The sequence below is a fragment of the Eptesicus fuscus genome, chromosome 11 (genome assembly GCF_027574615.1).
Source record: "Eptesicus fuscus isolate TK198812 chromosome 11, DD_ASM_mEF_20220401, whole genome shotgun sequence".
Classification (NCBI taxonomy): Eukaryota; Metazoa; Chordata; class Mammalia; order Chiroptera; family Vespertilionidae; genus Eptesicus; species Eptesicus fuscus.
The window spans coordinates 38,592,615-38,609,499 of NC_072483.1; the positions used below are offsets into that span (position 1 = coordinate 38,592,615).

The window sequence follows — 16,885 nt, forward strand, 5'->3', positions numbered from 1 at the left end:
TTCTCTCTCATCATTGATATTTCTCTCTCTCTCTCTCTCCATCTCCCTTCCTCTCTTCATCACTAGCAAAATATTTTAAGGTAACTACATCATCTTTATCTCATCTTATTTTCATTATATTTATTGGTGTGTTGTATATCTTACATAATTTACTAGAATATAAGTAAATTCATATTGTTCATAAACATATATATATATGATCTATGCCTCAAAATATTTTTACCGATAGGGAAGCAGAATCAAAATAATTTAAAGACCATTATTATAGAAGGTGGAGCCTAAATATTATGTAGTGTAAAAAGAATTTCCCAGACCTTAGAGTGAACCAGATTTAAAGACAATATTAAAAGAAGACACCCATCAAAAGAAGCAATGATTGTTAATCACCCACTCAAAGAAAAACCAAGTAAAAGTTCTTCAAAAACAAACAAAAATAATGCCTCTTTGGAAATAGATGTAACATAGGAATTAAACATTTTAAAGGCAAAAAGGAAAAAAAATTTGAAGAAAGAAAACTTCTAGCAATCTCTAGTAGTTCATGTATTCATAAAGTAAAAATTAATATACAAAAATTTCACTTAAAATGGAGTTGGGAGACTAGAAGAGAGAACTCTAATATGTGTGGTCACTCATTGCACACTACTGACTCCAACAGGAAAAGAAGTACCTTGCATCTCTAACAGGAAGTGATACTACATTACTCCCTCAGCAGGAGGAAGAAAAGATTCCTCCTTGCCCAGTAACAGCTGAGCCAGTAGGAGACTGCTATAACTAGCTAAAGAGAAGTCACTATACTTGGAACTTTCCATTTCCTCCATTAGAGTCTTCCTTTACAACAGCCCCTTCCTAGTCCATTAAAAGAGCTTCCTCTCCTTTGTTCTCTGTACATGTGTTTGGTTCACCATTAGACCACATATCCCAAATTGCAATTCCTTGTAATTCCCAGATAAACCCAATTTTGGGGAGAAATATCTGGCTATTTGTTTAAGCTCAACAACATGATCAGATTTATCTATATCTCAAGAGGAAAATAAAAAATGCAAAGAAGCATTTTATAAAAATAACATTTTACATGTTAAAATTTAATTATTTAAAACATTAGTTCTTGCCGAAACCGGTTTGGCTCAGTGGATAGAGCAGTGATGGGCAACCTTTTGAGCTTGGTGTGTCAAACTTCGCCAAAAAAACTGAGCCTAACTCGGGTAGTGTGTCACTTTGAGGAAAAAAACATTATTTTGCAAATGTTTCATCCTCAGGAGCAGCAAATGTTTCATCCTCGGCATGCGGCCGCCTCAGCGGCCGCGTGTCATCAGAAATGGCTACGCGTGTCAGTGCTGACACGCGTGTCATAGGTTCGCCATCACTGGGATAGAGCGTCGGCCTGCAGACTGAAAGGTCCCAGGTTCGATTCCGGTCAAGGGCATGTACATTGGTTGCGGGCACATCCCCAGTAGGGGGTGTGCAAGAGGCAGCTGATCGATGTTTCTAACTCTCTATCCCTCTCTCTTCCTCTCTGTAAAAAATCAATAAAATAAAAAAATAAAAAACATTAGTTCTTAACATGATCAACAAGTAACAGTCTAGCTACATTTAATAATATGTTTAATTTTTTCTTCTAAGAGTTTAAGATCAAATCTATTTTTCAGGGTTCACTTAATGTGAAAATATTTTGACCACATTAGGCTTACATCACATAATATCAAATCTCATTGCCCAGAAAATAGATATTATTTTATTCCTATGAATGAAAAGCACACTATAAACATTTAAAGATATATAACAGAATGAAATACATAGTAGTCTAACCATTCACAGGAATATAAAACTTTTTCATCCTATTAGAACACCTCTTTCCTAATAGCTTTCTAGGCAAATGAAAAATTCTGAAGCAAATGAGAGTTAAGTTCCAGGGTTACTCCCCCTAGCCAACAGGCCTTAAGCTACTTTCTTGTTTCTATTAAAACAGGAGTTGTAATGGGACACAACACTAGCTACAGGTAAAGAGTCAGAATGCTCATTAATTTCAGTTGCTGGCTGTCTTGCCAGTTCCTTGGTCTACTTCTATTTCTATGGTTAAAAAAGGTAGAATCAGGAAACAGAAACAAATTCTTTAAGGTAACAGTTAAGCGGGGAGAGTTAAGTACTGAATGGCATGTATAGTAATTTAATTTCTTTTAATTTATTTATTGATTTTAGAGAGAGAGAGGAAGGGAGAGAGTGAAACATCAATTTGCTGTTCCACTTATTTATGCATTGATTGGTGACTCATATATGTGCCCTGATTGGGTTTTGAACCTGCAACCTTGGTTTATCGAGATGATGCTCTAATCAACAGAGCAACCAGGCCAGGGCTGCAGTAGTTTTAAAAAAATAATCTAAAATGTAAAAAGAAGGGAATCACAATTCATACAATCTTAAAAATACTCAGAGAAGCATGCTAATACTGTATTTTTTTTCCCTTGATTGTTTTCATGAAGAAGTATTTACATTTTACTTATAACTTTTCTAAAAATTTCATTCCACCCCCACTATGGGTGGCCAAAGCCCAAAAGAAAACAAAAACCTAAAATCATCAGATTCACTTTCTGATGCAAAATTCACAGAACTAGAATTAAGGCTTTTAACTCTGATAGCATATTTTGTTACTAATTAGGACTTCATTTAGACTTTTATTTTCTTTGAAATAGTTGATTCTAATATGACCTTTTAAGTCAAGCAAAGCAGCTACATTTAAAATTAAATATAAACCTTTTGTTAATATGATATGAGCCTTTCATATATGTGTGTATATATATATGTGTGTGTATGTGTGTATGTGTGTATAAATATATATATATATGTATATATATATCATATAACACATAAGTATTTCTGGAGTCATCTTAAATTTATGAGTATACAAAATCATGACTTTATTATTTTCCATGTTGCTTTATGTTCAAAGTTTTCTTCTTCCTCTACCACAGCATTGTCACTCCATGAAGTCTATGTCACTGTCTCTCTCTCTCTCATCACTCACTCCTGGGATAGCAAGCAACCATGTCAGAAGCAGCATTATGTAAGTGACCACGTGACTAAGATCTGACGCCTCCTGCCAACATCCAACAAGAAAAAGAAACTAAGGAGCTGTGAACTTGGCAGCAGATCCTCCAGTCCTAGCTGAGTTTTGATGTGACTGTTGTCCAAACTGCAAGTTTGATAGACACCTCATCAGACATGAGCTAAAACCACCTAAGTCAATCTCAGACCTATAGAAACTGAAATAATAACTATTTGTTGTTCTAAACTGCTAAAATTTAGTGTATTCTACTAAACAGAATTAGTAATCGAGATAAAGTATCTTATTTACCTTTTTATTTCCTCCCTCCCCAACTCTTAAGAGTTCCTTGCCTAAAGCAAATACTTAATGCCAAAGTAAAGCATTAAAATCTAATGAAATTTGGACAAAACTCATACCAAGCTTACTCTACTGCTAAGAGAAATACAACTGGGTATATGCATTTTTTTAAAAGTGTTTTGTCCTACAGCTAGGACTCTAGAGATTATAGCTATTGATATTTATTACATTGAAAATTCAAATTTAGATATTATTTTATACATTTATTAATACATTTGAAGACAGCAATAATGAATACATCACAATTAACATAAATAATATCTTACTATTGTTATGAAAATACTTTTGACCTCATAGATCCCCCTAGAGGTAATCAATGACCCCAAGTAAAGTATCCATTTGTTCTAGAATATGAGAGACTGATACTGAAGGATTAACTTGGAAAGTGAATTTTATATGCCTTAATATATAAGAGCCAATTCTAAAAATAAGCTATGAAACATTTTAAATCTTAGCATTTTCACTCAACGTCGATGGGCTTGCTTCCTTGGGATACTGATTAATACCTTCATCTTCAACATGAAAGGCTATTCTTCTCCTGTGTAAATGTGCCTAAGTAATAGAAACATGTCAGAGTCTGAGGAAAGACATGTACCAGGTACTTCAAACTATTAACTACAAAAATAAGAATATTAGGATAAAGGAATAAAGATTTCTCTCACTTATGAACCAGATGTTCATGAGAAAACCACAAGCCCAAAATGGAGTCACTTCTGCTAAACACCCAAAATACTGAGCCTACATTTCATAACTGACCTAATTGCCCAGGAATTCCCCAAGAATGTAATTTTAATCAGTCTGGAATTTTCTGGGGAGTACCAATGAGGTATTCTGTCACATGGGCCCTCTCCATCCTCCCCAAAGGAAGCTGAGGCTATCTGCAAGATAAGATCCCCACCTTGTCCTAAGGGAAGATAACCTTCCCTGAAACAATCTTTTTACTTTTGCTGATAACTTTCATATCCTGTCCAGTTTCTGCCTATAAAAGCCTTCAATTTGTATAGCTTCTTAGTGTTCCTCTCTAATTGCTAGATGGAATGCTGCCTGATTCATGAATTACTCAATAAAGCCAATTAGATCTCACACTGACCGAATTTTTGTTCTTTAACACAGAAAAAATATTATCTTCTATGTTTATTTTTATTGTTACTTTGACTAAATAGGTAAGCAAGTATTGTATCTCAGGCACCCATGATTATACATTATTTTTTTATTTGAACTTTTAAAGTTTTTATTTAATTTACTGAGGTGACATCACGACCCGAACGACCAGTTGCTTTGAAGCACACTGTGGTCCCGATAGGTCCGCCCCCCCATCCCGCACCTGGATCAGGGGCGGGGCCGGCCAGCCAACCTCCCTTAGCCCCCTCCCCACTGGCCAACCACCCGCGGCCCCTCCCCCTGGCCAGCCTGGCCCCAATCGGCCTGATGAGGGTGGGCGGGCTGGATCCCACCTGTGCATGAATTCATGCACCAAGCCTCTAGTTTGATTAATAAAACTGTATAAGTGTCAAGTGTATAATTCTACAATATAGCATTAGTTTATTGTATTGTGTGTTCACCATCCCAAGTCTAGTCACTTTCCATAACCTTTATCATCCTTTCCCATGATTTTACTTTAATCAAGCCACATATCTTCTAACAACTCTCAATTTTGCATTATCCTAATAATATCCTAAATATAAAAATATAAAACATTTTACAATATTTTATACTAAAATTATCTTTGCAATTTCCCAATGTGCCTCAAGAAAACAAAAAAAGAGTTGTTACTTCTACCAGATTATTGCTGCTAGAAAAATTTAGGTTTGTTTGATAAGTTACTATTTGTAAGAGTGCATTGAAAAAGCTGTTAAACCAAGAAAGACATGTATCTTTCTTAGGTTACGTTTGTAAAGGTAAAGTGTTATTAATAAATATTTCAAAAATTTTGTTTTGTGAGAAAGTCCCTAGAGATGTGTCAATGTTCTCACTGTCCTTTATATTTTTATTCTCAGGGAAAATAATTATTTTCATGAAATAGTTAGATACTGTACTCCAGTAGAGAATTTTACACTCCTCCATTCTATTATTAATTTCAGTAACAAATTCACCACAGCCATTGAGTCTCTGTTTTCCACAGATAGCTGTTATTTTACTCTGATATTTCCTTAAAAGCTCTACCACAAGCTATAGGCCAGAGTTTGTGTCTTCAACAAAAGAGAGGTTCAGAGTCTGAGAAAAAGAATGTACCAGATACTTCGAACTGTTAACTCCGAAGGTCAGAATATGAGTACAGGCTCCTAGGGTAATAGCTCTCAAACAACTCTCGTACCATCTTTGAGTCAAGATTTCCAGGACCCTTTTTAATCTACCAGCAAACACCTTCATAACAGTAGATAGCTAACCCAAACTCAGCTAACCCAAAAGAAACAACAAAAATTACATAGTACTAAATGAACTAATGATAGAAAGTGTATTTGATTGGAATATTGTTGATACTGTTTTAATGTTTTATTTTCTTCCTTCTAAAGCTTTCTATAACCAAACAATTAGTAAACTCTGCTTCTATAAACCAAAATGAGACATTTAAAATACTAACTTTCACTAACTCTCAGAATTCAGAAACTCTTTAGAGAATCTCCTTTTCTTCTTAAAAATATTTTATTGAGCCCTAACCGGTTTGGCTCAGTGGATAGAGCGTCGACCTGCGGACTGAAGGGTCCCAGGTTCGATTCCGGTCAAGGGCATGTACCTTGGTTGCGGGCACATCCCCAATAGGAGGTGTGCAGGAGGCAGCTGATCGATGTTTCTCTCTCATCGATGTTTCTAACTCTCTATCCCCCTCCCTTCCTCTCTGTAAAAATCAATAAAAATAATTTAAAAAAAAATATTTTATTGATTTTTTTTTTTTTTAGAGAGAGAGGAGGGATGGGAGAGGGAGAAAGAAACATCAATGTGAGAGCAGAACACTGACCAGCCGCCTCCTGAACTCCCCCTACTGGGGATCAAGCTTGAAACCCAGGCATGTGCCCTGACCGGAATGTGGCCAGCAAACTTTTGGTGCACTGGACCACATCCAACCAACTGAGCTACACAGGCCAGGACAAGAATCTCCTTTTCATAGCAATAGAAATATCTGCATAGATTCAATAATAATTCGCCCTCCTTTTCATCAGGACATAATTGGACAAACTTATTGAGCAATAAATGTTTTACCTGGAGTGTCACATTTGAGAACAATGCTCATTAAAACAGGTATAACAACGTTGACTTTACTTATAGAGCCAATGCCTACTAAGCCCTACCAGGAAAACTGGCCTGGTCCCTGGCTTATAAGGGCTCAGCCTTACAGGTGATAAGGAAGATCGCTTCACAGCAGGCCACGAATCTTAAAAATTTGAGGGATATTTAAGGATACTATTATAGGTAAAATCTGATAGGGTCCTAGGCTTGCTTTTCTACCCTGAGAAAAACAAAAAACAGTGGCTTTTAAGTGTCCTAGCTGAGATTCCTTATGAAAAGTTACAGTCACAGTTAATTTTGTAGGCTCGGTAGTTATACAATTGTATACAGCTTACAGATATGCAAAAACAAACTCAAGGAGCCCCATGAGGTTGTTAATATTCTTGCTGCATCTATGAAAATAATCAGCCATACATCATAATGAGACCAGCTTTTTGTGGGGATCAAGAAAAATCTTTAACATTCCTATGATCACAACCCTCCAAAACTCTTTCCAAAACCATTTCTTCTAAGCAATTCAAACACAAATATAATTCCCCAATAAACTTAGGAACATGTGATTATCTATAACAATTAAGAATATAAAATTAAGGCCCTGACCAGGTAGCTCAGTTGGTTAGAGTAGTGCTAATATGCCAAAGTTGCAGGTTCCATCACCCGTCAGGGTACATACCAGAAACAACCAATAAATGCACAAATAAGTGGAACAATGAGTTGATATTTTTCTCTTTCCTCTCTAAAATTCATAAAGCAATAAAAAATAAAATTAGATAAAAATATACAAATTAAAATGAAGTTATTCCCATTAAGAAGACAATTTAAAAAACAAACATTCTCAGAGTCCAGTGGCAGAAGTATAAAATGGTACAATCCCTTCTGAAAAGGTTTTCTGGTTATATGAAAAAAAACCTTAATATCTGAATAAGAGAGCACCATCTGCATTATCATTCAAAAAAACCCACCAGAAAGAGCCAAAGCCAGTGGGTGGAAAGCCATAATCAAAGAAGCCAGGGAAAAGAACAATATTATAACAAGACTGATTCCATAAACATATACCCCAAGGTACTAAAAGGTACAGATTTTAGGAAATAAATGAGAATATTACATGATGTTCCAACCCATAACCTGCAGAATTAAAGTTCAGGAACATGGAAGGCTTATAAGAGAAGTGGAGATCACAGAGCTTGGGACCCATGGTCACAGAGCAAAAAAACATCAAGGGCTACCTTTAGCCTCATTGTTTTAATTTCCTCAACCTATTATTAGGGTTGAAAAGGAGCCAGCTTTGCAGGTGATGATCAAATTTGACTAAGCAGACATAAGTAAGCACTGACTCACCATACAAAACTCATAATCCACAGTATTACAGGGTGGCCATTTCCCAACCCCCCCCCCCCCCACCACACACACACACACAAACACATATCTGCCCGTATGCCAAGCTCTCCGTGAAACAGGGGAACTGCCTAAATCAAAGGCTGGTCTTCAAACATAAAAACACAGGTGTACTCATAACACAGACCTCAAGAGATTCAGAGAAAAAGTTTTAGGAGAAAACATTTTCGATCTCTATGTCCTGTTGCCCAGTTCACCACATTGTTTACCTCAAATATTAAAAACCAGCAACATCTAAGTATTTTGTTACAAGAGGTAGAAGCAAAACAACAAAAATAGACAATATTTTAAAAAGTTGGCCACCAGTTATCTAGTACAACATTCCTTATAATAGAGATTTTAGAGTATACAATGGAAATGTGATATAACATGTGTTGATGGGAAATTGGGCCTTAGCATGTGCATTAAAGAACAATTTTACTCGCAAAAAGAAATAGGAAAAAATCACATGTCAAAAAAAAAGGAAAATGTTTTTTAAAATCTAAATAACGCCCATGGACACAGACAATAGGTTGGTAAAGGCCTGGGGGGAAGGGGGACTGGAGCAGGTAGAAGGGAAAAAAGGGGAACATATGTAATACTTCACCAATAAAGATTTAATAATAATAACCCTATATAATAAAAGCCTAATATGCAAATCCACCGAATGTCCGAACAACCTGTGGAACAATCGGTTGCTATGATTCACACTGACCACCAGGGGGCAGATGCTCAATGCAGGAGCTGCCCACAGCCCACAGGCCTCAGGCCAGGCAAGGTGGGTGCCAGCAGGGGCTTCCCAAATCAGGGGGCAGGGCCAGCAAGCGGGCAGCACCAGGCCGGCCAAGGCAGGTTCCAGTGGGGGCCCCCCTACCACCCCACCAGTCACCCCACAGAGGGAGGCAACCTGTGGCGGTGGAGGGTGGGGCCGGTGAGCAGGTGGCGCCAGGCTGGCCAAGGCAGGTGCCAGTAGGGGCCCCCCAATTGCCCCACCAGTCGCCCCACAGATTAGCCCTGATTGCTGGCCAGGCCTAGGGACCCTACCCATGCATGAATTTCATGCACCCGGCCTCTAGTAAAATATAAAATCTAAATAACTGGGCAAGTTAATTTTCACATGTCTGTAAATAAAAAAGTATTAGAATACAAAATAGCCCAACCAGTGAGCTCAGTGGTTGAGTGTCGACCTATGAACCAGGATATCATGGTTCGATTCCCTGTCAGGGCACATGCCAGCATTGTGTGTTCAATCCCCAGTAGGGAGCATGCAGGAGACAGTTGATCAGTGATTCTCTCTCATCACTGATGTTTCTCTCTCTCTTTTCCTCTCCCTTCCTCCGTGAAATATATATATATATATATATAGTATATGTATAATATATATATTATATACTGAAATATATATATGTGTATATATATATTTAAAGTGGTCTTTAAAAATGCAAAATAATTATAGTAAATGTAATACAAGTATATCATTAATACTTAGGAGAATTTATAAATATCATATATATTCACTAAAATTTCAGTGTAATAACAGGCAAATGTCAAAGAGAAATACAACAGGTTAAGTTACTGAAAAATTGCTCACTCTAGTCACAGAAATGCAGATTAAATAAGGTACAACTTTTCACAATGGAATTAGCAAGAACTAAAAATGATGCATAGCCCTGACTGGTTTGGCTCAGTGGATAAAGCGTCAGTCTGCAGACTGAAGGGTCCCGGGTTCGATTCCAGTCAAGGGCATGTACCTTGGTTGCAAGCACATCCCCAGTAGGAGGTATGTAGGAGGCAGCTGACCAATGTTTCTCTCTCATTGATGTTTCTAACTCTCTATCCCTCTCCCTTCCTCTCTGTAAAAAATCAATAAAAATATATATATATTTTTAAATGATGCATCTACCCAATGCAATGAAGGTATGGTAAAATAGGTGCAGTTATATATTGCTAGAGAGATATAAACTCATATAATTCTTTCAAAAGCCAAGTTCATAATACATATATTAAGAACCTTAAATTATTCCAAGCCCTTGACCCAGTAATTGCATTTCTGGGAATTTATCCCATGAAATAATGCAAACAACAACAAATGAAAGCATTATGCATAAAAATGTTCATTGAAACATTATTTATAAAAGTAGGAAGGAGGGAATCAATCTATCTATCTATATGCACATGCTGCACTATTAGTATTATATTGGGACACAGAAAAGAATCAAATAACCGTATCGTGAGGTAGAAGGTTGGGAGGATTTCACAAAAGTAACTCTTCACAAGAGTATTAAAAAATAAGCAGATTTTACCAAGAAAAAAAGAAGGGAAATACGAATTTCATACAGAGTACATCGGGTGCAAAATCATGTCATCATGAAATTCTATATTCAAGTATGGTATATCTGTAATATGTTTAGAACATGCTGCTTCCTATCTCGCAATGGTTTTCAGAAAGTGATGTTTTCCAGTGGTACAAACACACACAGAACAATAAACACAAATATAAAACATTAGGCTAGCTGGATGTGATTATTCATCTATGTATAATCTGATATACCAGGAGGCATGTTAGAAGGGTTTTAACCTTTTGCACTCGGATGTCAAGTGTGACTCGACACGGTTAGCATTAGAATAAAGGAATCGAGAAAAAAGCAAGCGAGTGCAAAGGGTTAAAAAAGAGATGAGAGTTTGACTTAAGCTAAACTCATCATGAGGTTGTATGATGTATTAGAAAGAATATCTAACTACTGGCAATTGGTAAGCCACAGCCAATCTCTCTAGTTCTCACTTACATCACCTTAAAAGGAGAAAATAAGTGTTCAACTACATCAAATTATTGTTATAGTCATGTGAAATAGATTTGAACATAAGGTAATACAATCTCCTACCTCCCAAACTAGCTCAACCTCATTCCTTTAAATTATTATGTACCTCATATTTATCCCTCTGCCCATACACATTGCTACTAGTCTAGTATTACCACCTGACACCAATTTCTACAATAAACACTGGTCTTTCTTTCCATTTAACAGATTTCTTCCAACTCTATCTTTCTAAAACAACTTTTTAATCATGTCACAACGCTGCTTAAAAATCTATTAGCTAATCCAAATTTCCCTTTCTAACTTACTTATTATTTTCAAACAAATTTTAGGTAGGTTTCCCTCCATTCATTTCTTTGTTCAGGTTGCCATTCTAAGATAAAGTATCTACAACCTCCTTTAAAGCCCAACTGAAATTGAACCCCTTTAATTCCAAACCATTTTTCCCTTTTACATTTAGAGATATCAATAGCAATACTTAAGCATATGAACTATCCTGAACCATGCTACCTTCGCATAGAATATAAACTCATATTATTGGCGGGAGGGGAGTGTGGGTAATATCTAGTTGGCAGGTTGTATTAAAAAATAGTAAATATTAACTTTGACATGGACCACACTGGAGATGAATATACTGTTTCTCAATAAGTCCAGATAAGTCCAACACAACCAATCTGGCCACTAGCATTAAAACAAATATAATTTACTGAGTTCCAGATACTCATAGCTGGCCTGCAATTAGGAGCTATGATACACAAAAAATATTTATATTAAGACCTAAGAGCCACACTTACTGTAAGACACTCACACTGCAAGAGCTACTGAGGAACAGAAAGCACCTGATTCATGTATCCCACCTAGACCAGAAGTTCACTGAGTAAATGATGGCCATTAAAATTGTTTTTTCCTTCCCTACCCCCAGTTATTTTCCTAACATAAATAACTGAATTTCCATAAGTTAAACTCACAAAAGACGAGACTTGACTCTATGTATACCCTTTCTCTCTAAATAAATTACTAACTCCTTGAGCATATTACAGGCCATGCATTTTATTCTGGGCACCCTGAACTTTTTCCAGTTATTAAGATAGATGCTGACCTGATTCTTGTTCTCAATTTATTTAACTAATCACTACTGCCTAATATGAGATTATTAGCACATCACAATAATACTAAACATGAGAAACTAATAAGCGTTTTTTATTTGTTTCTCTGGGTAACTACAGGACTATTTTTAGCTCACTTGTGAAGAGCTGAGATTACAAATACAGAAGCAAACATGCCAGATACATGTAATTAATTTAGTTGGTACCTCTGGGCTTCAGCTGTAACATATCAAATGCTACCTACTTAGAATAAAATATTTGCAATGAGTCCCAAAAAATGACCTAGTTCAAAAGGTGTCTCACATTAAGATGAAAAAGGTCAAATTCAAGGTACTATATGTCATAGCACACTTCATTAAAAAACAAACAAAACCCAGTAAATTCTAGTCACTTTCTATTTGGAGTGTTTTGTTTTTTTCTTCCTGAGCATGGCTTCCTCCTACCCTCCCATTTCACACATAGTACAAAAGCACTTACACATTCTTTAAACAAGTTTTTTTCTTTTATGAGTTTTGGCAAGTACACCTATGAACAGACTTTCTGGAGAGAGAAGGGGAAGGAGCTTTTACCTAACGTGCCAAAGTTACTACATGTTCTCTTCCTGGACCAACTGTTTACTGTTTACACAGCCCTTCCCTAACCCTTTAACTTCCGACTTCAAATCCCCAAGGTCTGATTATAGATATTTTCTCAACAAGCTTGCAGAAAATATTAATGACAACACACAGGAATTCAATGTTATGACACTTAGACCACAATGAAGAAAATATTTTTTTCCTTATTGATTTTAGAGAGAGAAATATGGATGTGAGAGGTACATCGATCAATTGCCTCTGCTACATGCCCCCACTGGGAATCAAACCCCCAACTTAGGTACCCGCCCTGTCCAGGAATCGAACTCTCAATCTTCCAGTGCACTGGACGCTATGGTCACTGTTCCAACCAACTGAGCCATGCTTGCCAGAGCAATGGAGTATATCTTGATACTCAATTATATAACAATGCTCCACTCCACTTAACCTCATTTAAAAGCCTCCCTTAACACTGTTTATCCTTTTTGTTGTTCCTACCCACCTCCTAACAATACTTCCATTAGCTCTGAAGTAGCCCCTCTTTTAAAATAGAGATCTGACCCACAACCTCTGTCGGTTACTGTTGCCTCACAGACCTATTGCTTTCAGTATGCTACACTAACAAGCCATAAAAGGAGAAACCGGGGGAAGCCTTGTGGAGGTCAGAGTAGAAGCAGGTGTGAGTGGGTCCAGCAGAAGGAGACATGGCTGCCAAAGTGTTTGAATCCATTGGCAAGTTTGGCGTGGCCTTAGCCCTTGCGGGAGGCGTGGTGAACTCGGCCTTGTATAATGTGGATGCTGGGCACAGAGCTGTCATCTTTGACCGGTTCCGTGGCGTGCAGGACATCGTGGTGGGGGAAGGGACTCACTTTCTCATCCCCTGGGTACAGAAACCGATTATCTTTGACTGTCGCTCTCGACCCCGTAACGTGCCAGTCATCACTGGCAGCAAAGATTTACAGAATGTCAACATCACCCTGCGTATCCTTTTCCGTCCGGTCGCTAGCCAGCTTCCCCGCATCTTCACCAGCCTCGGCGAGGACTATGACGAGCGCGTGCTGCCGTCCATCACCACAGAGATCCTCAAGTCAGTGGTGGCTCGCTTTGACGCTGAAGAACTCATCACCCAGAGAGAGCTGGTCTCCAGGCAGGTGAGCGACGACCTTACGGAGCGAGCCGGGACCTTCGGGCTCATCCTGGATGACGTGTCCTTGACGCATCTGACCTTCGGGAAGGAGTTCACAGAAGCAATAGAAGCCAAACAGGTGGCCCAGCAGGAAGCCGAGAGGGCCAGATTTGTGGTGGAAAAGGCCGAGCAGCAGAAGAAGGCAGCCATCATCTCTGCTGAGGGCGATTCCAAGGCCGCAGCGCTGATCGCAAACTCGCTTGCTACTGCGGGCGATGGCCTGATCGAGCTGCGCAAGCTGGAAGCCGCGGAGGACATCGCCTACCAGCTCTCTCGCTCTCGGAACATCACCTACCTGCCTGCCAGGCAGTCGGTGCTCCTCCGGCTTTCCCAGTGAGGCCTGCCCAGCCCGCACCTGCTCGGCCCCGTGGGCCACAGCCCTGAGGAGTCTTAACATTGTGTTCCCTCTGCCCCTCCCCCAGAATCACTGTGAAATTTCATGATTGGCTTCAAGTGAAGGAAATAAAAGTAAAATCACTTCAGACCTCTAAAAAAATAAAAAAAAGGAGAAACATCATCCTGAGACTTATAGACTGCTCCCTGATTTGTTTCAGATCCTCAAGATGAGCTTTCTTGCTTTTTTTGGTCACCATAATGGTTTAGGTTAACAATAATCTTTCTTACAAGGAAGTTCAAAAGTATGTTTCAACCATCCTATCCTATATAATAAAAGGCTAATATGCAAATCGACCGAACGGTGGAATGACCAGTCGCTATGACACGCACTGACCACTAGGGAGCAGACACTCAACGCAGGAGCTGCCCCCTGGTGGTCAGTGCACTCCCACAGAGGGAGCACCACTCAGCCAGAGGCCCTGAGCCGGGCTCAGGGCTGGCAAGTGCAGCGGCGGTGGCAGGAGCCTCTCCTGCCTCCGCAGCAGCGCTAAGGATGTCCAACTGCCAGATGTCCAACAGGAGCCAGCCTAAGCCGTCAGTTGGACATCCCCCGAGGACTCCCAGACTGCAAGAGGGCGCAGGCCAGGCTGAGGGATTCCCCAAGTGCATGAATTTCGTGCACCGGGCCTCTAGTGTCATCATAGAAACTGGAAAAGATGTAAGTATGGCTTCTCTCTAAACTCAGACACAAAATAGCCTTCTACTTCCACCTTTCATTTACCTCAAAACTCATCATCATACAAGATAACAAAAAATGATTATGTAAACGTTTTAAGGTTTCCTTCTGAACATTTCTTGCAAGCAAATATTCATCACAATTTTGCAAATAAGGAAAGTAAAACCAATTTCATTATCTTAGTACAACAATAATAAAGTTAGGTAAAGACTAACCACTGAAAATAAGACCTTGTACATTTACGTTTGAATTTTTTTTTATCTTTTCTTTTCATGCTCTATTTTTAGTGTGATTTATTATTAGTGAAATTCAGAACTAATAGAATTACAAGTTATTGTTGGTCTTCTTCATTCATCCAAAGGAACTAAAAAAAAAGTAGAAGAGTTTTTTGAGTCAGTTATCAAATCCCCTTGGAAATTGAGAAAAGGGAAAGCAAGGTGATATTCTCCCTGCTCAATGTTGTTAACAGATATGACCACACATTAGGTTTCAAGAAAAACCATTTATAAAAGCACAGGAAAAGAACAAAGTAGGGAGTAGTTCTGGTTAATGCCATGTGAAACACAATATTTTGAGTAACTTTGACCAGAAAGGGTAGTTTTGTCTATTTTAACCTGCCTTTACAAACAACACCTATCATTGAAACTGATTAACCCACCTTCTCTAGAGAAAGCCACACAGTCAATTGTGAAAGCTATGGAGAAAGAAGAGGATCCCATACCATTTTCTTTTCCTTCTCGGAGAAGTGTGGAACAGGGTGATCTCAAAAAGACGGCAGAACCACAACCACTCCCATTGCCCATTTGACCTAGCTTTATTTGTCATATAGAGGACTCATGGTGTCCTTTTTTGGATCTCTGAATATTCAGTTTACTCATTCTTCTTGGTCTAATTCAATGCTACTTAAACCAAAGAGCCTTTCTAATGATTCCAACCAGTAGTTATCTCTGCCCTATTCTGAGCTTTCACAAATTTTAATCCACAGCTCTCCCAAGATTGTTTGAAGACAGTATTAACATGACGAATGAAGGTAGCTGCCCCCCTTTTCCCCTATTATTATACTAAAACAATGAGTATATCAAATACCTGTGATTCTCCTGTGGTTGTCTTTAGTTAGTTGATTCATTTCTTAAGTAATGGCTAAATTGTCTACTGTTTTTGTTGGATTACTAGTATTTTTAAAATTGAGTCCATTACCTCATATTTCTTTTTTATATAAACATGAATCTGAAACAAAATCCAAAACCTTCATTTTGGTGAAAATATAAGGTCTTCTGTCCATCTGATTTATCAAGTGGAAAAGGAAGGGAAATTAGATTTATTTGAATTTTACTCCCTTTTATTTCCACAGCTTATTCTGTGATGAGATGCTAAAGAGCAGGGAAATAGTTGAAGGGACAATAGTCAAAGGGAGAGAAAAAAAGGGCATAGAATAATTCACAAAATGACTAATTTAACCTCAAATAATGGCAAGTTAACTGTATATATAGTTATTATCCTACACAACTCAAAACTAAAATGTAACACGTCGTCCTTTAATAACCTTTGAATTTATTATTTAGAAAAAAAGTACAGCCTACCATCAGCTAGATTAAATTTGGCCATATATTCTGTTATATTACTAACATATCCAGCCATTTGTGAAGCCAAGAAAGAGTAAAATGTACTCTTAGGACTGGTACTCAACCTTGAAGTGCTGAAAGCTACTTCATCATCTACTGTGGGGACAAACACATGCATGCACATGTGAACCTAACACTTTGTTGTGTGGAAAGCTCAGCATAAACACCGTCATTGTAAATCACTGAGGTATCCATTCCTTTTAACATACACAAATCAAGGCAGAGCTAGAGCTCCCTGTGATTCCTACAAGGATATCTGAAATCACATATAACTTTTTTCTCCTCCCGCTTTTCTCACTGAAAGCTTGAAATGTGGAGGTTATTTTCCTCTCCCACAACATGCAGGAAACTATCATAGCACAACTATTTTACACATTATCATTTAAATACTGTTAAGACCACAGTTGTGCTTAATATTCCACAAATGACCCAGAAAGCAGAAAAGACCTCATTAGATTCCTTCTAAAAAATTAGAGTTATCTTTCTAGTTTTATGTTTAGCATTATCCTAATCCA

General features: G+C 38.0%; 2 protein-coding genes across 4 annotated transcripts in view; one reads left to right on the forward strand and one right to left on the reverse strand.

The window, feature by feature from the left end:
• The window catches only part of BAZ2B (bromodomain adjacent to zinc finger domain 2B), a 306,755-nt gene that overhangs the window by 282,533 nt on the left and 7,337 nt on the right, over window positions 1-16,885 (reverse strand). The window lies entirely within an intron of this gene.
• On the forward strand, window positions 13,141-14,211 carry LOC103283385 (prohibitin 1-like). Its single transcript, XM_054722934.1, has one exon. It carries the CDS (start codon window positions 13,195-13,197, stop codon window positions 14,011-14,013), a length of 819 nt encoding a protein of 272 aa, XP_054578909.1. The 5' UTR covers window positions 13,141-13,194; the 3' UTR covers window positions 14,014-14,211.